Below are 27,119 nucleotides of genomic sequence, written 5' to 3'. Positions count from 1 at the left end.
TCGATCGTAATTATATGAAGTCTTCGCTCGAACTACATTACTATAACCATGCGTAGATGTCCCCGAACAGCTACTACTCGATTCATGAATTTAGAGTCCCAAAAAGTCTGCCATTGGCAGCGCCTCCTAGTGTCACTCCTTCCTACTCCTCAGTTTTTAGAGGGCTTGGCTATTTTACCCCCTTAAAGCTTTTAGGGAGGGTTAATAATAACAATTGGGTGGGAGTAATGTATTTCGAGCGAAGACTTCATATAATTACGATCGAACTTCACGTACAGGTAAGTTCGTTTGATCGTTCAATTATATTCGTCTTCGCTCTTCCTACATTACTATAACCATGCGTAGTTGTTTAGAGTAAGAGGGGTAAAATCCAACCAACCAATTACTCAATCCTGTACTATAAGGATTAACCTTTATTCTATATAACAAAGAAATTAGACACTCTTAATTTTTTATTAGCTTAATTCTGTAAAACATTTCGTGCAAATTCAAAACCTTCTGATAAGATAGGTCGCTTGTAAAACTTTGCAAAACAAAGAGATCTTTCAGACCAGCCAGCTGTGCGTCTAATAGTATCAACATTTATACCTCTTTCATCAGCCCTAGATCCAGCAGCATGTCGCGTTGAATGGCCAGTGAAAATATCTGTATCAATGCCACATAAATTTAAAGTTTTCTTTAACCATCTTCCTATTGAATCCGCGCCTACTGCCTTGTAAGGACTTCTCAGACTTATAAACAGATTATCAATGTTTTTTCTGATACTTCTTGTCCGTTCTATATATTTAGTTATTGAGCTAACCACACATAGATCAGGTCTTTCTATAAATCTTGGCAATTGTAGTAGCGGCTGTTCTCTGCCTGCTGCTGATGTTTTTATTAACTCAGGAATCTTAATAATTAAACCTCTATCTACTGTCCTAATATTAGATATTTTTATAAAAGATAAAGTCTGCGCCCTTTGCGCTGTACCTAAAGCTAATAACATAAGTGTTTTATAAGTTAAATTAGTAAGGTTATCACAATTTAATGCTTCAAGATAATCTAAGACTATCGCCACATCCCAAGTACCTGCATACTTGGGTCTTGATGGTCGCAGCCTGTATACGCCCTTCATAAATCTAGAAATATCTAAATGTTCGCCAATTTTATTCTGCGATATCAACGAGATTGCACTTCTGAACGAATTCAAAGTTCCATATGATGCACCTCTTTCGAATCTTTCTGTCAGAAAACTAAGGACGTTTGCTACGCAGGTATTCGTAAAACTAATACTCCTTTGGTTACAAAATTCATCCCATTGTTTCAATGCGCATGCGTACTGCTTCAGTGTGGAGTCAGCTACTGACGCTAGCAATATTATTAAGGCCTCTCTGGGCAAACCTCTGTTTAAAAAGGCTGTCTGCACACTTTGGCGGCAATCAAACGAAGATGTTGCGCTCGCGGATGTATCTTCTCCCTGTCAGGGGATAATAACATGTTAACACTGGGTTCAAATATAATAATTTCTCCTGTAACTATTTCTTCTAAAATAGGGAACCAAGGCTGATTTCTCCACAAAGGTACGACAATAATACCAGTGGCATTTTCTCGCTTTATCTTAACTAACATTTTTAAAATTAATGCAAACGGTGGAAAAGCGTAAAAGAACTCGTTAGACCAATTTAGTGTAAATGCGTCAATGCAATAAGCATTCTTTTGTGGTATCCATGATACGAATTTCTCACACTTTCTATTTTTTGCCGATGCAAATAAATCAATGGATGGTATACCGAAAGTTTCAATTATTATCTGGAACCATTTTCCATTTAGCTCCCATTCTATGTCATCCTGACTAATTCTGGAGAGTTTATCTGCTATTGTATTTTCTGCTGATGCTATGTAAGACGTAAATAAAATTATATCCCTTTGCTCCGCCCATTGCCATATTTTTCTAGCCAAGGCACCTAAATTGTCCACTCTTACGCCTCCCATTTTATTCAGGTATGATAAAGCTGTAGTATTATCTACACGTAAGAGTATCTGTACATTCCTTAATTTTGATGCTAATTCAAACAGGGCGATCTTTACTATGAGCAATTCTAAATAGTTTATATGATAGTTTCTTTCCTTATCCGACCAAATGCCAAATATTTCCCTTGTTCCATCAGTTGCGCCCCAGCCCGTCGAGGATGCGTCCGTATAAATAGTCCTATCATAATAACCATCTTTAATATAGTGTATTCTAACAGGCAAGTTTTGTTTCCACCATCTTAAATCCTTAATAACTAATTCTGGTATAGACATCCTTCTATCAAATTTATAATCATTCATAATCAGCTGGAAAATCTTTTCCTTCTCTAAGTTCTTTGTGTACATCCAGGCATACTCGACTGCTGGGCACGCTGCAACTAGTTTGCCAATTAAATGCGCAAAATCTCTAATTGTACAACTTTTTATATGCAAAAATTTTTCTACTAACTCAGTCAATTGTTTTCTTTTCTCAGTCGGTAACGAAATACAATATTTCACCGTGTCAATACTCATACCCAGGAAAATGCCCTGTTGTGAAGGAATGAGCCTTGATTTTCTATAGTTTATTATAAAACCTAACGACTCGAATAATTCCTTTGTATGTTTCACATTCTCACTACAACGATCGAAGGTATGTTCTATGCTCATACAGTCATCAAGATAGATTACGTTCTTAAAACCTCTGCCTCTTAAAACTCTAATAGGTACCTTTAACAATTTAGTAAATATATACGGTGCGGAACTTAGACCGAAAGGGAGACATGTGAATTCAAACAAACTATCCCTAAATCTGAATCTTACATATTTCCTACTCTCTTTACTTAATGCAATTAAAAAATATGCATCCTTGAGGTCGATTGAGGCTATAAAATCCTTTGGAAAGGTTAGGGCTACTGCAGTTCTCAAATCCTCCATTTTAAAGTGTTCTTTAGCCACAAATTGATTTAAAAATTTTAAATTCAAAATAAAGCGGTCTTTCCCATTGGGCTTCTTAACCAAAAAATATGGTGATAAAACCTGACCCTCGACCTCAAGACATCTCACTACGGCTCCTTTATATAAAAGCTCATTAATTGCAATTTCCAATCTACTTTCCTGTTCTTGCCCTAACGACCAATTGTAGCTTGCATCAGCACCTGCTGGCATTTGTACAAAACGGATGTTATAACCTAAAATCGTATCTAGGATAAATTTATCCTTTGTAATTTTTGCCCAATTTGCATAAAATTTACGTAATCTTCCCGCTATGCAACTTATACTAACTAATTCTCCTTCTGTGCTTGATTGGATGGATATCGACTCTGATTGGTCTTGCCCCGTTGATTCTGAGCTCGATGATTGATGAATTGTTGTCTTCCTTTGAAAGAGAATTTTGGTCTCCCCTGTCCTCTGAGTTGCGTATACCCCATACCGCGAGGACGGTTCTTGTATGGAGCGTTGAAGTTTGACAATCTGGAAGCCTTGGAAACACTTGGCTGCTGTACTTTCAGCAAGCCCTCTCCTTCCTTTGTTAGGGCCTTGGATTCCTTTATTTTTGATGACAATTCCTTACCATACAGGAATTCATCGATCTTGGTATCCTTTAACAAGTTCACAGTCTCCTTATTTAATCCGGGCTCAACAAATGCCTTTCTGTTAAGAGATTGTTTATTTGTTAACAAGGCGGTCAACTTCCCAATGGTTTTAAGAGGTTCAAGAATCTCCAATAGATCCAGACCTTCTTCTTTATTTTCGTAGATCCTAGTCATTAAGGATCCTGTGACCGTTAAAATTAGGCCACCTATGTCTTGAATTTTCATCATATGATTATCACGAGCCCTGGCCGTTTCTTTCATCGTAGCAGAGATTTGAGGGTTAAGTTTCGGTGTCTCAAAATCCGGGGCACAAGTATATGCCTCCAGCAGAGCCGTTTCTTCCTCCTTTTTTATACCCTCGCGACAATAAAATCTCCATATATTAACTAATTCAGGCCGAATCCCTGTTGTCATTGAGCGTGGAATAGACGGGTCCTTTCCGACCTATATATACAAATGAAACAAACAGAAATATTTTTCTCTTTGTCTTTGCAACACGCTTTTTTTTTTTTTTTTTTGGTTATGCAATTTCCGCATACATCCAACATTCTCTTATGTATTTGAAAAAACATTGTTTGTAACTCCTGTTTTGCAACACCTACAAACACAAGGAGTATTGAATGGCTATCTTTTGTTTTACAAAGCATGTAAACACAACCTCTCGCCACTCGTGCGAGCATCTACATCGTTAGCCCATCCATTTTGTTTTCAGGAATATTGTGAGAAGAAACTAATTTCATGTGCCTAATCAAGGCTATTTATAAGTACTTACGATTGCAAGCCATTCATTATCCGATTGTTCTGTGGCTTCTGAGTCCTCCTCCACATCTTCCTCTACCACTGGAGACATATTCGGATTTTCATTTTCTTTTTCTACCTCGTTTTGTTCTACATCCTCAACGCCAGTATCCATTTTAGATTGCAACTTTTGGACACTTGACATTATTTTACTAGCTTTCTTCATAAGCCTCTTTAATTCCTCTTGTGGGGTTAATTCTCTATTATCCCTACTTTTGTGCTTTCCCATTGCTGAAGGAAAAAGAAAAACCCCTTACTGGGACTCAATACGTGTTTCTCGTAGCGCGCACGAGAATATACTGAGGAGTAGGAAGGAGTGACACTAGGAGGCGCTGCCAATGGCAGACTTTTTGGGACTCTAAATTCGTGAATCGAGTAGTAGCTGTTCGGGGACATCTACGCATGGTTATAGTAATGTAGGAAGAGCGAAGACGAATATAATGAAATGTTTAATGGGTTACTTAAAATTCCATTGGGGAGACTTAATTCTTTGTAAATATTTCCATTATAGATGTCTTTTAAGTCATTCGTATTTTCTCTGTTAAATTTATGTTGAATGTCTTCTGCAAGTTTTGTGGAATTAAATAAATTTTGTATTTGCTGAATTAATGGAATTTCTATAAAATAGCTTAAACATGTATTTTCAGCACATTTTTCGCAAATGCCATTCGCTGTTAAGCGCGTCATGCAGTTTTTGCAATAAAAATGTTTTTTTATAGTATTTTCTTCTTCAAATAATTTTGTTAATTTGTAAATACTTTTAATGCAATTATTTTCAACGGGGCAATGGTATTGAATTAGCTTTAAAATATCAGCTAATAAAGTTCCAGTTATGTTATGCCTTAAGGCAACAGAGAATATAGAGCACGCACTTTCCATTACTGTTATGGGAGCATTTGGGTAAAGTATTTTATTTGGTTTGTCATTTTCGTCGTTATTTATATAATTATCGTTTACTCTATCATCAGGTTCACAGAAAACATCCTCACTTTAAAAAAGGAAAGGCAATGTATACACAGAGTCCATCACTTAATTCACTGTAAAAAATGTGGGTAAAATTACACTTAAAAAAGTTGTAAATTTTACACAATAAATAATGACAATGACAAAATAAATGTAAATTTACAAAAAGGCTGTAATTATACAATAAACTTGGTAAAATTTGCATTAGTTTAGGGTATTTTTACTAATAGTTTAGTAAATTCGCAAAGCTTATGTAATTTTACAATTAAAAAAAAAATAATTACATAAAAATATTTTTGATTTGTAAAATCACATAAGTTTTACGAATTTTACAATCTAAACAAAAATAATTACATAAATATATTTTTTAATTGTAAAAACACATAAGTTTTGAGAATTTACTGAATTATTAGTAAAAATACCCTAAATTAGTGCAAATTTTACCATGTAAATTTACATTAATTTTGACAATGTCGTTATTTATTGTGTAACATTTATAACTTAAAAGAGTAATTTAAAATTTTATATATGAATATATTAAGCACGCTTCTTAAGTAATATATATATGTAAGCTTCGTGCGTATAGCCGATAGTGTTGACAGGAACCGTCTCGTGTCGGTCACTGAGGATAAACGACACGAGGCTTATCAGAGAGAGACAGAAATAGAATATACGGAGCATTGACTCAAGAGATAGAAGATTTATATTAAAACATACTGTTTATTTAAAATAAGTAAAATTGATAAAAGTTAGTCAGAATTGTTCTAACAACAATTCTGAGATCGTGCAATACTATTGATTCTGTGTTTCTTGAGAGATCTGTTAAGCAATTGTCTTGATTGTTGATTCTCTTATTTTTAGGTTAGTTAACCACGTGCTCCTTGGTAAATATTGTACATACTCTGTTACTAATAATAAATCTCTTATTTTTAGACGAATCTTATCGCTTTGATAACTGATTTATTCCTCATCTTACAAATCAACAATCAATAATTGGAAAAATGGGAAAATTAAAATTTGAATTTTCAATAATTCCAAAACCAGAGGATACCAAATCAAACGTATATGGTTTAATTTCAATTGAAGACACCAACCAAAATCGTTATTTAATGCCAAAGGAATTTCAATCAATGGGTACGCATGAAGAACTAGCAAAAACAGAGATATTCAAGATGATAAAAAATTCTCTAAAGAGAAGACATGAAAAAAGAGCGGTGTGGGTAACGCTTACACCTAACCTAGAAAAAATTTATTTTGAAGATGAGAATATGCAATTTGGTGGTTATTTATTAGAAAAAGTGGAAACTGAAAAACCTACTACAGAAGGCACTCGCTATGTGGCGGAAAAAAATAAAAATAAACTAAAATTAGTTGAAAAATTCTCAATTGAAAAGTTTTCAAAATCGACCACAAATGTGTCACAATGGTTAGATGTTTTTAATAAAGAATGTCTTCGCCTGGAGTTAAATACAGACACGGAAAAAATCGAAATGCTGAGATTAATGCTAGATGACTCTTGCAAAGACTGGTACGGTAGAGTATCAAACGTCCTACTTTTCAGTGGGGATAAAATGGCGTCAAGAAGAATGTATTTGCTGAAAGCATAATCAATCTATGTTATTAATGAATATGATTGAACATTTTCTCTAGGGATATAGTCACGTGGTATTCACGTACAGTCTGTTTCAAAAGCGTTTTACCTCATAAATGTTTTGACAGGTGGAGATGGACCCTCGTCAAAGTTTAATTGTCAGATAAGTATTAATTTTTACTAAATATTTTCTCCATTATCAGTAAGGTGAAAATACTTTGTGGAAATTTAAATGTTTATTACAGAGTAAATGGTGATAGGATGAAAAAAGAAAATGTAATATATTATATAAGCCAGGAATATTGAAATGTTGTCTTTGCTGATATTGATGACTACCAGTATTTTGGATGAAATTTTATACAAAACTTGGCAATCCCTTGCAGTGAAGAAGTTTACACACAGAGAATGTTAAGGAATAATTCACGTAAGCAGGACATTAAACCTACTCATGGTTTTTGTGACAACGAAAGCTTTAGAAGTAACCTTTGCAGGTAAATCAAATACGGCTGATAAGTAATTAATAACAAATAATAAAAACTAATTTAAAAATATTAGATTGTGGTATAATAGTGAAATTCAAAAATAAAACATCTAAGAGTCGTCCAAGAAACAAGGCAGTTTTTGTACTATTAATTGTTTAATTCAGGTATCTAAAATATCTACATAAGGGTATCCTATAGCTAGTTAAGAGGGAAAAGAGAAAGAAATGGAGGTTATATTGTTAACTAATTCTTTGATATCACAAATAAATTATTGAAGAATATATTTTTACAGGCAAAATTTACAACCATTCGATGAGAGAAAATGTATGCTGAAAACTATTTAAAATGTTAAAAATATATTTTCAATGGGCTACCTTTAGTAAACCCTATAACAAACATGCGAACAGATTGAAGATCAAAGATTGAAACTACTATGAAGAACATCAAAGTATTCGAAGGAATAATCATTCTTCTGTAGAAGGTAATCCTTAATATATTTTCTGTATAATGTTTAAATATAGTCAAAGTATGAAAATAAACATTGGTTCTAAAACAACTTTATAGGATTAAAACATTAATAAGTTGTATAGACAATTTCTGTATAAAGATGTACTAGGTGAAAAAGTGAATAACAAAAAGGCGAGCTCAAATACCAAGTGGAGACTTCGAAGAGTAATGTGACCCAATTAAAGAGATGCTTGGCTTGATAAGAACTCCAACACTTACAACTACGGCAAATAAGATATTTATGATATCTATAGTATATAAACTAAACGCTTCAATATATTAATACTATTTATTATTTTTAATGTACATGCAAGCATCAGTGCAAATCAAATAGAATGCATTTATACATACAAGATCCATTTTATAATAGAAGCTTTTAATTTGAAGTTTGTTCGCTAATAAAAACTCTCACACTCTGGCTGTGCGCGTAACTGAAATAATAACAATATGGTTCTTTTTGCCACATAAATGTGAATTTTATGTTCAAGATTTTTCGACAAATATTTAAAGATCTCTTTCTGAATCTCATTATTATTATATCAAAGTATTGTTTCTTTCAGTATTTATGGTCGAAATGAGTATGATATTATTCTTTTTTCAATCAATGCAGTTTCTAAAAATATAAAAAATATTTTGCTGGTTATTTAAGTTTCATCCCTGTAAATAAAAAAATATGGAAATCGCTTTCGTTTATGTAAATTCCGAAAACAGTTTCTGAAAAAGTTACTTTTAATACTCATTCTAATAAACATCTTTTGAAAAATATAGTCAATTTTACTACTAATTTAGCAATTTCTCCCTGCAGTTTCCGGCTTTTAATTTCAATTCTTTTTTATGGTTGTGAATTCCTATTAGATAATATTCATCTTGAATATCTTCCGCATTTCTCTTGTTGTGTCACTTTTCATACTTAAGATAGCTATGGGAAAATTATGAAACTATTATGCAATTATCCAATAATAAACGTTTCAAAAGATCAAGAGATATTTTTAATCTCGCAATTAAACTTATTCGGATTGTTAATTTTTACTTCTACTTCGTTCCCATCTTGATCTCACTTCTTAAAATTTTATAATAAGAAAAATCAATATAAACGAATCTTTGTTTCAGTCTTATTCTTTTTTATAGTTTTGGAAAAGTGATAACACACTCTCACGTGATTGATTGCGTAGATTGTCAGTTGTTTGCGTAGATTATTAATTGTTTGTTTATGTATTCGTGCTTGTTGAAAGATTGCATTGTAAATTAATTATTTCTGCAAATTTATAAAAATGAATAATACAAAAACTACAAAAATCGTTTATGAAGGTTTCTGTTATTACAAACATGTTAGAAAAATGGATAAAAATGGGAACGAAGTACTGTAAGTAAAAGTCAATAGTTTGTTAACAAAAAATGCGAGACAAATTATAATATTAAAAAATTCTTTTGCGCTATCTGATAATTTATTATTGTATTGCTGTATAACTATTTCATACTTGTTCACGCAGCTATCTTAAATGTAAAAGGCAAAACTGCACTGGAAGTGCAAAACTTATTCAAGATCAATTCTTTTTAATAAGAATTCATAATCATGAAGAAGAATTGAATTATATAAAAACCGCAAAGTTTAGGGAGGATTTGTTAAATACGGTTAAAAAATTCCCTATGTCATTAAAAGATTCTTACGATCACGAAGCTCAAAAGTAAGTTTTTCAGAAACAGTTTTTGTTTTGCTTGAAAGAAAATGGATTTAATCCTTTCATTTATTTTAAGTCATGCCGAAGCAGCCAGTAAACTAAGCTTTCAATTTATAAAAAACACGTTAAACAGAAAAAGAACAAAATTATGCCCATTCCGCCCGAAAACTTTAAAAGAAATAAAATTAATTAATAACAATGAGTTTTGGCAAGAGAACCTGAATTTTTCTTTTAACAATGCCGAGCATAAAATTTCTATTGATGTAATTGAAAATAACTGTGGACCGCAAGTAATACTATATGACACAGAATTAGTGAAAATGTTTCATAATATAACCAGTTATAGTGTGGATGCAACTTATTACTCGAAACCTAAGTTAAATGACATCTATCAGCTGGTGATTATTATGGGTAGAGTGAATAATAAGGTATGATTTCACAATAAGGAATCGCGAAATTATTCTGTAAAAATATGAAAATTATTATATTATTTGAAATATATAATTTCAGTTTTTACCATGCGTCTGGATTTTAATGAAGGAGAAAACCCAAGCGGCATATTTGGAAGCTTTGAAATATATAAAGGAATCAGTATTGACAAATAAACAAATAAAATATTTAATCACTGATTTTGAATTAGCGCTGCAAAACGCAGTGAAGATAGTGTACCCTTATTGCAAAATAACTGGATGTTATTTTCACTATGTATATGTAAGTATAATATTTGACTACAGTACCTCCAAAAAAATTACAACTAATTAGGTTTCAATATTTTAGAATATCAGAAAACAAGCTAAAAAGTTACAAATAATTAGCATTTTAAAAAGTAAAAATGTAGAAACATATATTAAAGGAATATTTCTCATGCGAGAAATATATAATCTGCCTCTGTTGCCTGCCTCCTGTATTAAAGAGGGATTTCAAATAATTAAAAGAAATATATATGCGGATGAAGAATTATCAAATATAAATAATATAAGAAAGTTTTTAAAATACATTCAATATTACTGGATCAAACAGACGAATCCAAATATTCTTAGTGTATTTAACTTAACCGTTAAAACAAACAACGGACAAGAGCGGTTCCATAAAAGCTTAAATGAAATAATTAAACATAAACCGTCATTTTTTAATTTTATAAGTAAGTGCTATTTCACTCGATAGTAAATCTTCCTCATTTCCTTTCATTCTCTCTAATTAAAAAACCAATTGGCTATTTTTAATGTATTTAATATTTTAATATGAAGTAGTTTTGTAGGAATTAATTTCTGAAAATTCATATATTATATAAGTAAAATATTTAAAAATTCGCAGTTAAATTGAAACATTTCATTATAAAGACTATGATAGAATTTACTCAATTAAAAAATAACTTAAACATAAAAGTGAGTAACAGAAGACGGGCTGATATAGCATTCGACAGTTGGTTGAAAAAAGGCTGGAAGAATTATTTTGATATAGATGGAGCAATTGTAGATAATAAAGCAATATTTGAGTTCCTTGCTATCTCGGTGTTTAAAAATAAAGCAACAATGCACAAAATTAGAGAAGTTTTAAGAAACACAGGTAATTTGAGTTATTAAGATATCAGCCGTTCATATTAAAAAAAAAATAGTATTCAATCATTAAATATAACGCTGTATTGTTAACTATGATGTAAATATGTATATAAAAGAAATATTCTCTTTACAGATAAAAGCCTGTTACTATTAGAAATTACAGAAATAATAGGTAAAGCAAATGACGATAATTTGTTAATTATTAAAGGTATGGCTCAAAAATTATATAGCTAAAAGTCAACTTATATGAAGAATAAAAGTTCAGTGAAGAGAAGCTTAATACGCATATTATGATTTTGCTTTATTACTTTTACTTGCCAATATTGTTCATTTATTGACGGATCTTGCATGTATAAATGCATTCTATTTGATTTGCACTGATGCTTGCATGTACATTAAAAATAATAAATAGTATTAATATATTGAAGCGTTTAGTTTATATACTATAGATATCATAAATATCTTATTTGCCGTAGTTGTAAGTGTTGGAGTTCTTATCAAGCCAAGCATCTCTTTAATTGGGTCACATTACTCTTCGAAGTCTCCACTTGGTATTTGAGCTCGCCTTTTTGTTATTCACTTTTTCACCTAGTACATCTTTATACAGAAATTGTCTATACAACTTATTAATGTTTTAATCCTATAAAGTTGTTTTAGAACCAATGTTTATTTTCATACTTTGACTATATTTAAACATTATACAGAAAATATATTAAGGATTACCTTCTACAGAAGAATGATTATTCCTTCGAATACTTTGATGTTCTTCATAGTAGTTTCAATCTTTGATCTTCAATCTGTTCGCATGTTTGTTATAGGGTTTACTAAAGGTAGCCAATTGAAAATATATTTTTAACATTTTAAATAGCTTTCAGCATACATTTTCTCTCATCGAATGGTTGTAAATTTTGCCTGTAAAAATATATTCTTCAATAATTTATTTGTGATATCAAAGAATTAGTTAACAATATAACCTCCATTTCTTTCTCTTTTCCCTCTTAACTAGCTATAGGATACCCTTATGTAGATATTTTAGATACCTGAATTAAACAATTAATAGTACAAAAACTGCCTTGTTTCTTGGACGACTCTTAGATGTTTTATTTTTGAATTTCACTATTATACCACAATCTAATATTTTTAAATTAGTTTTTATTATTTGTTATTAATTACTTATCAGCCGTATTTGATTTACCTGCAAAGGTTACTTCTAAAGCTTTCGTTGTCACAAAAACCATGAGTAGGTTTAATGTCCTGCTTACGTGAATTATTCCTTAACATTCTCTGTGTGTAAACTTCTTCACTGCAAGGGATTGCCAAGTTTTGTATAAAATTTCATCCAAAATACTGGTAGTCATCAATATCAGCAAAGACAACATTTCAATATTCCTGGCTTATATAATATATTACATTTTCTTTTTTCATCCTATCACCATTTACTCTGTAATAAACATTTAAATTTCCACAAAGTATTTTCACCTTACTGATAATGGAGAAAATATTTAGTAAAAATTAATACTTATCTGACAATTAAACTTTGACGAGGGTCCATCTCCACCTGTCAAAACATTTATGAGGTAAAACGCTTTTGAAACAGACTGTACGTGAATACCACGTGACTATATCCCTAGAGAAAATGTTCAATCATATTCATTAATAACATAGTTTGATTATGCTTTCAGCAAATACATTCTTCTTGACGCCATTTTATCCCCACTGAAAAGTAGGACGTTTGATACTCTACCACTGGTACAGCTCAATGTTAATAAAGCACAGAGTGGAGTCAGATTGGTCATCATGGGAACTGAGTCTAAAGGAAACATATGCTGATAAAGGTTGGTCACCGATTAAGTATGCTATGAATTTTAAATACCTAAAGGGCTCAATACTAGACTACGCGCTAAAGAAACAAAGATTATTACTAGAAATAGATAGCTCAATTAGCAAGTCTCTATTAATAGATATAATTGCCTCCGGCTCACCAAACTTTATTACAAATAAAATAGATAGACAAAAACTAAAAATAGTTGATGATCTTTTTAATAATTTAAGAGGCTTAGAACACTTAATAAAAGATAACAATAATGAGAAAAATTCACTACCAACTAAACAAAATATAAGAAAACAAAATGAAACAAAAGAAAAGAACCCATGCAAAATATGTGAATTAAAAGGAAAAAAAATAGATTCCACCCAAGAAATTTATGCTGGTACAACAAAGAAAAAAAAGACGAAGATCCACTAACAAACGCTCTGCTAGATGTAACACTATCAGATGAAGACTTAAAAAACTAGATCTGCCCCCACTAATTGAAATAAAACTACTGTTAGAAGAATCCTTAGAAGTTACAGGTCTTTATGATTCTGGCTCAAGCATAACAGTAATAAATGCAAATTTAATAAATAATAAATTAGAAAAAAAAAAGAAGAATTAATATAAAAACAATTAGTGGACAGGGGCAAAGTTATGGTTTGGTAAAATTAAATGCAGAGATAAATGGAATGAAAAAAAATATACAGGCCTTTGTATATGAAAATGCAAATTTCAAATATGACCTAATTTTAGGCCTAGATAGTATAAAAAAATTTGGGTTTACTCACGACGAGAATTTAAATATCCAATTTAAAAACGAAAAACAAAAAGACAAAAAAGATGAGATAAAAATCAATAATGAATATGAAGTTAATTTCAATGAATTTATTGACACAAATAATTTCGAAATTGATACAGATCACTTAGATAATAAAAAGGCAAAGAAAATATATAACATAATAAATAACTATAAAAGCATTTTTGCCAAAGATAAGTACGATGTAGGGGAAGTGAAAAATTATGAAGCCTTTATAGACCTACAAGTAAAGAAATATTGCTACACAAAACCATATAGATGTTCAATAGAAGATAGGAAAGAAATTGAAGGTCAAATAGCACAGCTTTTAAAACGTGGCCTGATCGAGGACTCATATGGCCCCTTTGCGGCACCAGTGACATTAGCATTCAAGAAAGAAGAAAATAAAAAAAATAGACTATGTGTGGACTTTCGAGGCTTAAATAAAATAATTGTCCCACAAGCCCAACCTTTTCCGCTGATAGAAGATATAATCCCACAAAAAACAGACTTCGCCTGTAAAAAAAAGACGGCAAGTACATAAGCCATCTCGCATAAATAATATAGTAAAATTATCCAATTAAAAAAAGTAGTGAAATCCAAATATTAGGCAAGTATATTTTTTCACCTTAGCAAAAGTTAAATTTTCGATAAAAAAGGAACAAAAAAGTTACTTGCCGGGCCCGTAATGTCCATGCACAGTGAGAAATAGAATCGTCTGGGGTTCGGCTAACTTCACTCTGTATTTTAACATGAAATTTGCTGTACTACGCTATAGCTGAATCTCACACACGATTCATTTCCCACTGTTCATAGACATTACGGGCCCGGCAAGTAACTTTTTTGTTCCTTTTTTATCGAAAATTTAACTTTTGCTAAGGTGAAAAAATATACTTGCCTAATATTTGGATTTCACTACTTTTTTTAATTGGATAATTTTACTATATTATTTATGCGAGATGGCTTATGTACTTGCCGTCTTTTTTTTACAGGCGAAGTCTGTTTTTTGTGGGATCTCATAATGTTTTTTTCGTAATTAATAAAAGCGTAGATAATTAAGTGTAAGTGGTTATTTTAACTTAATTTGTTCTATTATCCGTTATAAATATCATATTACTCAATTAAACTCAATCATCACATTTAATACTTAAATTAAATGGAAAGCAGTAATTTTACTATAATTGAAATTGCTATAGTTTAATAACACGAAATATATTGTGAGTGCACAATCTATTACAAATTAAATTTTAAAAAGATATAGATAACACAGTGTGATATCTCTGAATTGCATGAACCAATTTTGATATTCATGGTCTCAAATGAAAACTTGTTCAAAACCAATTTAAGAAAAGCTTTACTTAAATCATGACAATGGATATTTACGGCGATAAATTGGTTTGATAATTGGGACGATTAATCTAGCTATATAAGAGACATAGTGTTTCAGCGGCGGTATAGACAAGTCTTTGTTTACTTTTAAATGTACTTATCGTTGAGACACTACTGTGCTTCTTGATTTATTTGTAAATTCATACTTTTTCCAAAAACAATATATACAAATTATTTGCATTACGGGGCCATTTACTATTTATTATTTTATTGTTATCAACAGTTATCCAAGTAGAACCTGTGCTACGTAATATAGCAGTATAATGCCCTTCCGTAATAGTATCACCATCATGGAAGATACCACCAATAACTTTATAAATGTTATTCATAATTCGTAATTTTGTTGTTGGAATTCCTTTAATACCACATTGTTTAATTTTCATTAATTGATGTCCAACTATTTTAAATATTACGAATTGAATGATAAGCACGTTACTACTCGCTGTTATATCCACTTTCTCTAGTTGATATTTGCCGTTACAATATTTACAATGTTTCTCTCTTTTAATCCATACCGAATAATTTTGATCTATTAATTCAGAAAGATTAAATTATTTTTTGGATATTTGAGGTATATTAATTGAAATTAAACAGCTTGCAGAATGACACATTTTTGTGTCATTACACGTAACACATCTTGAAGTAGTAGTAAAGTTATTCTCTACAAGTGGCTGAATATAATGGAATTTTTTGCAAACATCTACAAGAAATTTGCTTGCATCTTGTTGAATATTCTCAAAGTAAGTATATCCTAAATATTGTCTAATTTCATCAAGTGTTATAATATTTGTATTAGACCGATAAGCAATGATAAAACGGTTCATCAAATCATTTTTATCTAATAAAAATGTAGAGTTTCTAATTGAGGAGCAATATAACATGCATTGCATCGTCGCATTTGCATATGAAGCAATCTTATTTTCATCTGTAATTCCTTTTACATTCCATCCCACATTGCTAGGATTTTCATTATTACTAATTTGACACTCCATTATGTTCTTTGGTATCATCCAAATAGTATCGGTTAATTTTCGAGTTTTACTGTTAAAAATATTTATTTTCTCTAACTCAGGTCTAAATTTTTGTCTAAGTCTGTTATATTCTAATATAGCCAAATCACTCGCTTTCACAGAAGAAGGATCGTAGTTAATAATATGCAATCCTTCTAATTTGGTTAATCGTGAAAGTGCAACGTAAGCTTGACCACAAGTGAAAATGGAATTGCCTACATCTACAATTGCAGTATGTAAACTTAAACCTTGACTTTTATGAATGGTCATGCCGTAGCTAAGACTGATTGGAAATTGTTTTCGTATTACATACACTCTATCCATCACTTCAAATTTTGCACTAACACGTTCAATCGTATGCTCTATTCCGGTTGACAATACGATTTGCAACTTTTCTACATCATTATTATTATCAGCCGAATATGTTACTGATTTAATTGTAGCTATTGTTCCATTGTCAAGACCTAACGTGATGTCAATATTTCTTCTTAACATTATACGAGCACCAATTTTAACAGTTATGATTCTTGCTAATCCAGCTGTTCGAGTACTATCTTCATCTTCAGCATTTAACACTTTTAATACTTTTTTCTTTAAGTAAATTGGACAATCTGTTGCATCATGGGCAATCAGTTGTATATCATTGGATGTTATTCTGTTTAACATTGCTTCATTCAAGGCATCACATTGATTACATGTAGGCAGTAGACAAACTGAGTCAGACGATAAATTAGAAATGAATTCACATAATTCTTGAATTCGGTCATCAATTTCAATACTTTGGAATTTAATTTTCTTTGATAATAATATTTTAGTGTCTGAATCTTGTACAGTTCCAATTCTAATTCTTGACAAAATGTCTTTGTATAATGTGTCTCCTTTTTGTCGCATATTAATTTTAAGTTCATCATAAGAAAATAAATTAGTCCACAAGTCAAAGGAACTTAAAGCTCCTATGTAATTTTCAACTTGAAGTTTTGATAGTTTTATGAAAGGAGGACCATCACGTACAGGAGGCAGTTGTAATAAATCACCAAAAAATAACATATGCTTTTTGCCAAACCAGCCATCCTTTGAGTCTTTTGTGTTAAATATCTCAACTAATCGCAGATTTATATACATTAATGTCAAATTCGAAATCATTGATACTTCGTCAATGATTATTAGTTCTACATTCTTAAGTTCTTCACGAAAAACTTTAAGCGCTACATCTGATAATTCGGTATAGTGTGCAGTGCGCCCGTGTTCCACTGGGAGTTGAAACAATCTATGAATTGTTAGACCATCAACATTAAATGCTGCTATACCAGTAGGAGCACTTACAATTGCATCTTTTCGTAAGGTTTGCTTAACCCAACATCTTATAGTTTTTATCAAAAAGCTTTTACCCGTGCCACCTTCACCGCTAACATATAGTCTAAGAATTTCGTTATTATCTAAGAGGGTTTTTGTGACCTTATCAAAAACTCTTTTTTGATCAGAATTTAATTCTGATATCATTTTAGTTAAATCTAAATCTTCACATTTATTTGCCACATCATGAAATTCTTTCATAGCACCTTCCGCTTCAATTGGTACACAATCTAATGGATGATCCTTTGAACATTCATCATCATTATTACTTTCTTCAATATTTTTATTAATTTGCTCTTTTATAATATCAATTCCTTTCTGAATTTCTAAATTACGCTCATGGTATTTTAATCCATTTACAAGTTCTGGTTGTAATGATAAGAACGCTTCTGCATAAGTATCGTGTCCACATTTTAGCTCATCTCTATCTCGCCAAGGTTTGAATAACAGTATTAATGTGTAAAAATAAGATTCCGGGTGTGTTTCAATATTACAATGATAATGATCAACTAAACAACCACGTAAACGTTTCTTTAAATAGAAGTTATCATCGGTCTTATAACATTCCACTTTTTTAACGGGTTTGTCTTTTACACGATCATACCATTTAACAAAATCATATAAACATAAACATTCCAATGCTTTAGGTCGGGTTGGATAATAGTAATCAACCATAGAATGGCAAAATATATCTGTAGAATCAGGATTTAATGATTCAATTTCTTTTTTCGACTTCAGTTTTCTACTACTTATCATATTAACATCAACCCATCTAATAGTAGTATCTGGATCAGTAATAAATAATGGAATTCCTAAAAGATTATCTGCAGCTTCTAACGCGCCGCATTCTCTATGGTTCAACATTCTCATTCCAATATTCCATAAATTACTACATAAAGATTTAGTAGAATTTATGACTTCAAACGCATCTTGTATATTACTTTTTTCAGATTTAGAAACATATTTCGTTGTATACCATGTTAATAGAGTAGACTTTTCTCCAACGAATTGAATATCCATATTTCCCTCCCATGCACATAGAATTGAGGGATTGTAATCATTAATATTAATTTCATCCTGTGATCGAGGTAAATCATAAAGCCTACTCTTTGTTTTTAGTTTTTTTCTACGTGCCATGGAGACAGCTACGTCTCTTATTAATAGCGTTTCTGTTATTGGTCGAGAAAAACCAAATCTACAAATTTTATTAGTTTTGTTATTGGTCTTTTTAGTACGTAAGCAATAACTATTATGTTTGTGTCGTTGATGTGTATCGACGCGTCTATGTAATTCAGGAGAAATCATTTTTGAAGGTATTCTACAAGTAACATACTTTAAAATAAAAGCTGCTACATCTTCGGTAGACGATTCATTAATTATTGGAGCATCTTTTATCCAAATTAACATATGAAAGTGTTGAGTACCTCTACCTTGATACTCTCTACGTACAAAATAGTGTGAAACTTCTCCAATGGGATTGTCGGGTGAAGTTATAAAATCAATAATTGCTTCAAACTTATTTTTAATAAATCTAGATACCGATACAGGATCTGAAGCAATAAGTTCATTTGGTGACATATTTTTAGATTTCGGATGTATTTCACGAAGATACTCAATCATATCCGTTCAAAGCCATTCACTGGGACTAAGTATCAAAAACCATGTAGCAGGTCCGTAATTACGAATCATACATTTTAACATACATCTTGGTCTAATCCAATATTGCGGTGTATTACGTAGTCTAGCAAATATAGTATTTAAATTAGTTTCAAGTTGATGCTTGGATAACTTTTCTAAATAACTACCAGCTGTATACTTTTCACGAGGATTTGTGATATTTAATTTATGATAAATACCAGCATTAATATTCCGTATGTTAGAGTCATGTAATAAATAAAATAAGTACTGTATGTTTAAACGAAATCGTGAATGTTTAGACATTAATCTTGATTTAATAAATTCAAAATTTGTAAGACGAACATTTCTATTTTCGTGTTGTCCATTTATCCCGTATGAATATAAATCTGGAAAGCATTTTAAGTCTAAATCTTTATAATCGAAATTTAAAGGACAATCATGAACTTTGAGCATTTGATAAAGTTCAGTAGCTGATTCATTGCTTCTCCCTTCATACATAGGATAAATTGTATACTGATCGTAATAAGAATCAGATTGCGACTTTTGTGTTAATAAAGCTTTATTTTCCTTATTTTCGTCATTTATCTCTTCAAATATTTCATCGTCTTCTCTCAAATCATTATCTATTTGGAATTCAGTGTCTTGTAAATTAGAATGCAATAACAAGCCATCAGAAGACGTAGGTAATACTATTTCTGAATACAAGGGATTATTATCTTTCAGCCACAATAAAGCGCTCCATACTTTATTTACATCCACTAAGTTTTCCCACACTATATTTGATTTAGTGGGAACTCCTCTTACTAATATGTACAATTCATGATTTACATTTATTGGTACATGCGAGGGACAGATTTTTTTAAATGTTTCTTCCAGTGGTAAAGGCAGATGGAATGTCCTACCTTTAACTTTAGGAATCATAAACCTATGTTGTATATTTTTATTCATAACAGTCCCCATTCGCAAAACAGTTTGAAATGCTTTAGCTCTTTGAATCAAGATTCGTTCATAATCATTTAAGTTGTCTATTTCTTCTGGTACGTTCCGTGCATCCAAATTGTTCAAGATACACGTAGGTGGCATAATATTAAAACGAATTTTACTTTTACAGTATTGACAAATATAAGCAGTATCATTCTCTTTATAATCTAAATGCTGCAACAACCTGCTCCAAAGTTTCGAGCCATACGTTTTATTACAAATTTTTATTCTCGTTACATTTCTCTCGAAACATAACTTTTCGCAAGAAATGCATGGCCATTTTGGTATATCGATAGAACGTTTTGTAAAAGCTTTGAAGGCAAGAAAATATTGAGATTTTATGTCATCTTCATTTAAATTCATTTCTGTAAACTTTTCTTTATGTGCTGCAGCATTTTCTTGAGCTTCCTTCGATATCTCTTGAAGTACATTGACGTCATTTTCATTCAAAGCTTTGTCCAAATTATTAAGATTTGCATCTAAAGCTATCAAATCGTATAACAATCTTTTAATGTACCTCACTTCAGGAAAATGAGAAGACAATATTTGTGTTGCTAGAAACTTTGATCTACAAAGCTTATAATTTATATAACAACCATGTGAATGGCCGAATTTGTTATAATTTACTTTATTGGAACAACGGTTTATATCTGTTATAAATTTGTGTAATTTTCTTAAAGTACATTGTAATAAATTTTCATAAAATTCTTTTAAATCATTTATTAAATTAGCATCTTTAATTTTACAAAGAAAATTACAATGCCATATCTTCTTAGTTTTATTTTTGGATTCCAAAATAGGCATGATATTAATACATTTACCCTCAGAATTCATTACAATTTTAGTAATATTTCTTTTTAAATCTCTTCTAGTAGTAGGAAAATCTTCCCCTGTGCCCACAGAGAAATCTAAATTTGCTTCAAGAATTTCACTCATTGCATAATAAGAAGTTTCATAGAAATATTGTTCCGAGGAAGCAATATGCTTCGACAATCCACATAAAGAATTTACTTTATTCATAATATCTATAGAAGTACATTGTTTAGACCGAGTTACAGAAACTTCGGCCTTTCGTTTAATTTCTTTTAAATTTTTCTTCATGCTCGTAATATACGAATTTCGAGTATATAAACACCATTTTATTATGCGTTCAGCTTCCATTCTACTTTCTGTTAGCGAAGGAATGCCGAGAGTTTTTGTTAAATTTTGTATGTACCTTTCAGCAGTAAACTTTAACGCTATATTATTGTTTTGTCTATTAATATGATTGTATTTCTTAATAATTTTCTTTGTGACACAAAGTTTTACTGATTTATTAGTTTGGTAGTATATTTTTTTTCTTTTCAGTATGGTTTCTTTATTTAATTTGTATGAATTTTGTCTCTTTTCTAAAACAGCTTCTCTATTAATATCATATGATAATTTCATTTTTTTTATTCTACTTTCTTTATTTATTTCATATGATATTTTCTGTTTCTTCAATTTAGCTTCTTTATTTAATTCATAAAATCTTTTTCGTTTTCCTAATATATCTTTTTTATTTAATTCATAATATACACGTTTTGACATTAATACATTACTTCGTTCATCATTATAATTAAGTGAATAATTATTATGTTTAAATTGTTTCGGATCTGACAAAATTTCGTTTTCACAAATATTTGTCAAAGCGTGTTTCTTAGATGTAGAATTTAAATTGGAAATTTTTTTAAATACACTAATTTGTGTATTTTCGGAATTCAAAGTGAAATAATTTGATTCTTTCTGTACGTCGATTTCTATACCATTAGTATTTTCATGCATGTTATCTAATTTTGCAACTTTCTTGTTTTTATTATTTTGTAAATATTTAATGTTGGCTTCTTGCTCATTTTTATAAATATCACTTGTTTCTTTTTCTCGAAAGAGAACTTCATCATTATTAATTACTAAAATACTGTGGTCTGTTTTAATACTTAAATGTATTTTCAAATTACTTTTATTATCACAAACGTTTTTACTAACATTAATATCTTTGTTTTCTTTATCACTTTTTCGCTTTTCTTTTATATAAGTTGAAGCTTTTTTCAACCGTTCTGAACGTTGCTTATCACTTTCCTTTTTTCGGTTTTCATTTATATAAGTAGAAGCTTTTTTCAACCGATCTAAACGTTGTTCTTCACTTTCCCTTTTTCTTAATTCTCTCTTTCGAGAAGCTGCTTTATGACGATTTTGTAATACGTCAAAAGTAACAATTTTAACTTTTTCATTTTGTTTCGATATAACCGGAAAATGGTCTAAGCGATTTGATTTTAAAATCTGTATTAAATGTTGACGCATTAACTTTTGATCATATAAAACCTCATTTGGTTTAATATTGTATAAAAGAGACGTTGCGAATGCTATAGCAAACACTCCACAATCATTTCCGTTTCTTTGCGATTGCACTACTGGAAATATAACTGATTCATTGTTAATATTATAAAATGGAAACAATTTTTTAAGAAATATCTCATGATGGGCATGCAAACTTTTCCTATTCAATGAATCATAAATATATATTGATTTACCATCATAAAAAGAGCAAACCCAATGACCACCTTGATTAGATTTAAAATCATCACAGCTGTGTAATATCTGAATATGTTTTACATTTTTTTGTACACTTTCATTATTATCAGGAATCTGAACTAATAGTGTATTTCGAGGATTATAATTAGAGCACGATTTTAATATATAAAAAAAATGATCCATGTGCTCATCCTCCAACCATTGGCCATTTTTAATGATTTCTTCATTTCTAACGCAAAGCTTCATGGTGGCTGTTATCAATAATTTGTATATTATACCAGTAAATATACAAAGGTTAAATTGGTGACAATATTTAATATTAGTAAAAAATACGTAATATTATAAATTTTTAATTGGCGCTTTTTAGTCGACCAATTCGTGCTTTTTAGCAAGTGTGTATTGCCGCTTTTCAGCAGGCGTATTGCCGCTTTTCAGCAGGCGTATGACCGCTTTTCAGCAGGCGTATGGCCGCTTTTCAGCAGGCGTATGGCCGCTTTGCAGCAGGCGTATGGCCGCTTTTCAGCAGGCGTATTGAAAGACAAAGACAAAGACAAAGACAAAGACAAAGACAGAGACAGAGATAGAGAGAGCGAAAGAAGGAGAAAAGAAAAAAAAAAATACTTTCCCCAAAATTGTCTGAGGATCTGAAAGAGAGAACAAAAGGATATGATTAAAAAAAATATTAAATAACACAATGGTTTGAAATAAAGTCATTGACTTATTTAATTCTAATATTTATTATTTATACAGGGTATATCAGCAATGATGCTTTTAATTTTAACCACACCCTTGAGCATAAACTAAGTCTAAAAGTCCTATATTATAAAATCCGGAGAAAAACATCATTGCTGAGATAAATCAATTTTAAATCGATAAATCAGGGCTTTGATTCAACGGAAAAATTATTTTACTTCCACTTTGGTTGACAATTCCCCTTCAAACAATAAATTAAATTTGTACCTCTCCGCCGATCCGTATTGTCGTACACGCATATACACATGCACGCAACTACGCCGATTATTAATATTACCTCCTAATGTCTTACATTCCTGATCCTGGTGCTCATGAAATTCATTTTCTGCCTATTTTTAAAAGAATCCTCGATAGCACCCATTTAATTGAAAAGTCTGGGGAATAATACGGCGTTATTCATAAATTAATTTTCAAGTCGTTTTATTTTTCGGTAATGCGGCATATGAACTGCTCTAAGGTAATCAAGAAATAAGTATTATATTAAAAAAGCGATTATAAGAAATTGTATTGTTTCTGTTTTTAAAAATCTTACTTGTTTTTCAGATAGAGCAATTTACTATGTAATTGGAAGAGTAAAAAGACTTGAAAATATATTCTCAAGTAAGGCCATAGTCTTCTCTAGAAATTTCGATGTAAGTGGAGAACTTGAGGGATTCCTTTAAAAATAAATAAACCTGTTATCATTTTATGAGTGGACAAGCCAAAAAATTAAGAATAATTTTTTGTTAATGCTGTAGATTATTATTCATAGTCTTTGCACGCTCTTAGATACGAAAAGATTTCAGAGATAAGTTAGTAAATGCTTATACTTTTCACTTCACTTTTTTACGATTTGCTTGGTGAATTGTAAAATATTTCTTTTTGGTTACCATATCAACTTCTAGTCACTATAAACTAGAATCTGACCAAACAATTGGCTAATTTTACTGACAAGTTCAAGTAAGCAGACACTGTGCAAAACTTACTAGGCAAAAAAGCAAAAACTATGACCATTCTACGGTATAAAGAAAACATTATTTTTAATTTTGTGGCTTGTTCCTTCGTAAAATGAAGAAAAGGCTTATTTATTCTTAAAGGGATCCCTCAAGTTCTCCACTTAGATTGAAATTTCTAGAGAAGACTTTGGCTTTACTGGAGAATCTATTTTTGAGTCACTTTGCTCTTCCAATGATGTAGCAAACTGCTTTATCTGATAAAACAGTAAGATTGAAACTGAAAAAAAAAATTTCTTATAATAGCTTTTTTAATATAATTCTTATTGCTTGACTACCTTAAAGCAGTTCATATGCCTTGTCACTGAAAAGATAAAATGACTTGAAAATTAATCTATGAACAACGCCGTATTATTCTCCAGACTTTTCAACTAAATGGGTACTACCGAGGATCCTCTTAAACATGGGCAGAAAATGAATATCATCAGCACCAGGATTAGGAATGTAAAAAATTAGGAGGTAATATTAATAATCGGCATAGTTGCGTCGATGTATATACACTGCCGTCCAAAAGTATGAGACCACCTACGAAAATTGTGCAGAAAACAGTACTCTATTTAAACGCGTGTTGCATGAGAACGAAAAGAGCCATACGAAAAATTAAAAGACAGCTGAAAAGCTTATTAAATTCTACATTTTAGTAGTATAATTTCTTTATGTAAAATTAAATGATTACTGAATAACAAGAAGGAAATTTTAGCGCTACATTTCGTTTTAGCAATAGTTTTGTTATCGAAATTCATTTCATTGCACCACTTTAGAATATGGTTGTATATATTTGAAATTTGACCACGCTAAAGCTTAAAATCCCCCCTTTTCTTTAAGACATGAAACATGAAAAACCGAATAGTTTTTCCAGAATTACAGTACAATTTATAAAGCAGTGTCAAATATCCTTCCTGGCTGAAAAACAACTGCCCGCTATTCTTGAGAAACAATTTCAGGAAGGAATAAACTTTGGGTATCAAATAGGGCTCCTATTTATTTTATAAGTTTTAATTCAATTAAATCGAAATAAGTCTAGAAATAATTTAAATTTTATTACTATTAAAAGTACAACAGTTTTCCTGGTTAATGTTATTGTTTTACAATTTCAATTCTTCTTGTAATTACATGGATGATGCATCAATGTATTTATTTTCTTTTGTTAGGATTATTACTTCATTCTACCGATTTTAGATGTTTTTTCTAATATTCCGTGAAATTCATCCCAGGGGAAATGTTTCATATTAAGACTATCATTTTATTGTAGCAATTTCATAATTTAAACTTTTTTTAATGACTGTCTTGTTGATGGATAATTTAATTGTCAACAACAATCCCAATTGAATGCATTATATAATTACATAAATTTTATTTAAAACATTTAAGTTATTTTAGATTATCATTTAATTATCAGTATGGCAGAGCCGTTACTTTACTTTAAGGAAGAACCTGAGCAGTGCTGCCACTATTCCCCTTTTTGCAACTTAAGATTGTGTTCTTCAAATTTAATATAAAACAAAGGAAAGTAAATAGATATCATCATATTGGTTTTTGTCGCTTACTATTTCGTGAATTCCATAAAGTTAAGATATTGGTAACCATAAAAATGAGAAAAGTAATGGAATTATCTTTAGAAACTCGCTCAGCAATAATTACGCTCTCCAAAGTAGGTAAAGCGCAAAGGGCTATTGCAGCCCAGTTAAAATATCAAAAACGTCTGTGTATAAGGCAATTAAACGTTTAATGAATGTGGCAGTAACGCAAATCGAAATAGAGTCGGTAGACCTCGCATAACATCAATCGCAAAAGACAAATATATTACCGTATTAAGTAAATGGAATAGGAGATTAACCGTTTCCTAAATTAAGAGCAAATATAATACAAAATCAAATAATATTTCAATATCTACCGTATGAAGACGTCTAAAAGAAGCAAACCTCCATGGAAGGATAGCGGTGAGGAAGCCTTTTCTGCGTTCCACTAATAATAAAAAGCGCTTAGCGTGGGCGAAATTACACAAAGATTGGTCACTTGAAGATTGGAAAAAGGTATTTTGGACTAATGGGTCAAAAATTGAAGTTTTTGGAGTTAAGCGTCGGGTCTTTGTACGACGGTCAAATAGCGAAAAAATGATACCACAATGCATAATCCCAACTGTAAAGCATGGTGGTGGCTCAATTATGGTGTGGGGTGGCTTTTCGGCAACAGGTGTGGGAGATTTATTGAGAATATCTGGCATTTCAAAAAAGGAAAAGTTTAAAGATATTCTGATGAATCACGCAATCCCTTCTGGAGTACAATTAATTGGTCGCGGATTAGTATATCAGCAAGACAACGACCCAAAACACACTTCAAAAGTGTGTATGACTTATGAACAGGCCAAAAGAAATCTAAAGATCATGAATTGGCCGCCCCGAAGTCCTGATCTCAACCCTATAGAACTTCTTTGGGATGAGCTTGACAGATCCATTAGAAATCAATGCCCAACTTCAGTTGAACATTTATGGCGTTTATTACAAGAAAACTGGGAAAAAATTTCAACAGAAACCATCCAGAAACTTATTGAAAGGATGCCACGAATTGTACTAGCAGTAAAAAAGAAAAGAGGTGGCTTCTTCGATGAAAAGAAAATTTAGGGTTATTGGTAATTTAATAATAATTAAGTTACAACTATTTTCTCTTTATTATTATAT

The 27,119-nt window shown here is 30.9% G+C and overlaps 3 protein-coding genes across 3 annotated transcripts; all 3 read right to left on the bottom strand.

Annotated features, from left to right (window-relative positions):
* Positions 1-460: 460 nt before the first annotated feature.
* On the bottom strand, positions 461-3,159 carry LOC136783661 (uncharacterized). Its single transcript, XM_066743911.1, has 2 exons — positions 1,519-3,159; positions 461-1,459 (listed from the first exon to the last, which is right to left on the bottom strand). Exons 1-2 carry the CDS (start codon positions 3,157-3,159, stop codon positions 461-463), a joined length of 2,640 nt encoding a protein of 879 aa, XP_066600008.1.
* A 12,145-nt stretch (positions 3,160-15,304) lies between these two features.
* On the bottom strand, positions 15,305-19,147 carry LOC136783660 (uncharacterized). The gene is made up of 2 exons (XM_066743910.1): positions 15,790-19,147; positions 15,305-15,693 (listed from the first exon to the last, which is right to left on the bottom strand). Exons 1-2 carry the CDS (start codon positions 19,145-19,147, stop codon positions 15,305-15,307), a joined length of 3,747 nt encoding a protein of 1,248 aa, XP_066600007.1.
* Positions 19,148-19,153: 6 nt separating this feature from the next.
* On the bottom strand, positions 19,154-22,942 carry LOC136783659 (putative autophagy-related protein 11). Its single transcript, XM_066743909.1, has one exon. It carries the CDS (start codon positions 22,940-22,942, stop codon positions 19,154-19,156), a length of 3,789 nt encoding a protein of 1,262 aa, XP_066600006.1.
* Between the last annotated feature and the right edge of the window lie 4,177 nt (positions 22,943-27,119).

Source organism: Prorops nasuta, unplaced genomic scaffold (assembly GCF_024137725.1).
Source record: "Prorops nasuta isolate Cenicafe-Biocafe unplaced genomic scaffold, Cenicafe_Pnas_1.2 PNAS00034, whole genome shotgun sequence".
Taxonomy (NCBI): Eukaryota; Metazoa; Arthropoda; class Insecta; order Hymenoptera; family Bethylidae; genus Prorops; species Prorops nasuta.
The sequence above is the reverse complement of the archived record's forward strand: the minus strand, read 5'-3'. Positions and strand labels throughout refer to the sequence as shown.

Excerpts from the sequence above, each read along its gene's own strand:
- LOC136783661 (XM_066743911.1), bottom strand. The coding sequence starts at position 3,159 with ATGCCAGCAGGTGCTGATGCAAGCTACAATTGGTCGTTAGGGCAAGAA. Across the intron at positions 1,460-1,518 it reads TCCCTATTTTAGAAGAAATA|GGAGAAGATACATCCGCGAG; the intron begins GTTACAGGAGAA and ends ATCCCCTGACAG.
- LOC136783660 (XM_066743910.1), bottom strand. The coding sequence starts at position 19,147 with ATGATTGAGTATCTTCGTGAAATACATCCGAAATCTAAAAATATGTCA. Across the intron at positions 15,694-15,789 it reads TACTTCAAGATGTGTTACGT|ATCAAAATTATTCGGTATGG; the intron begins GTAATGACACAA and ends CTGAATTAATAG.
- LOC136783659 (XM_066743909.1), bottom strand. The coding sequence starts at position 22,942 with ATGAAGCTTTGCGTTAGAAATGAAGAAATCATTAAAAATGGCCAATGG.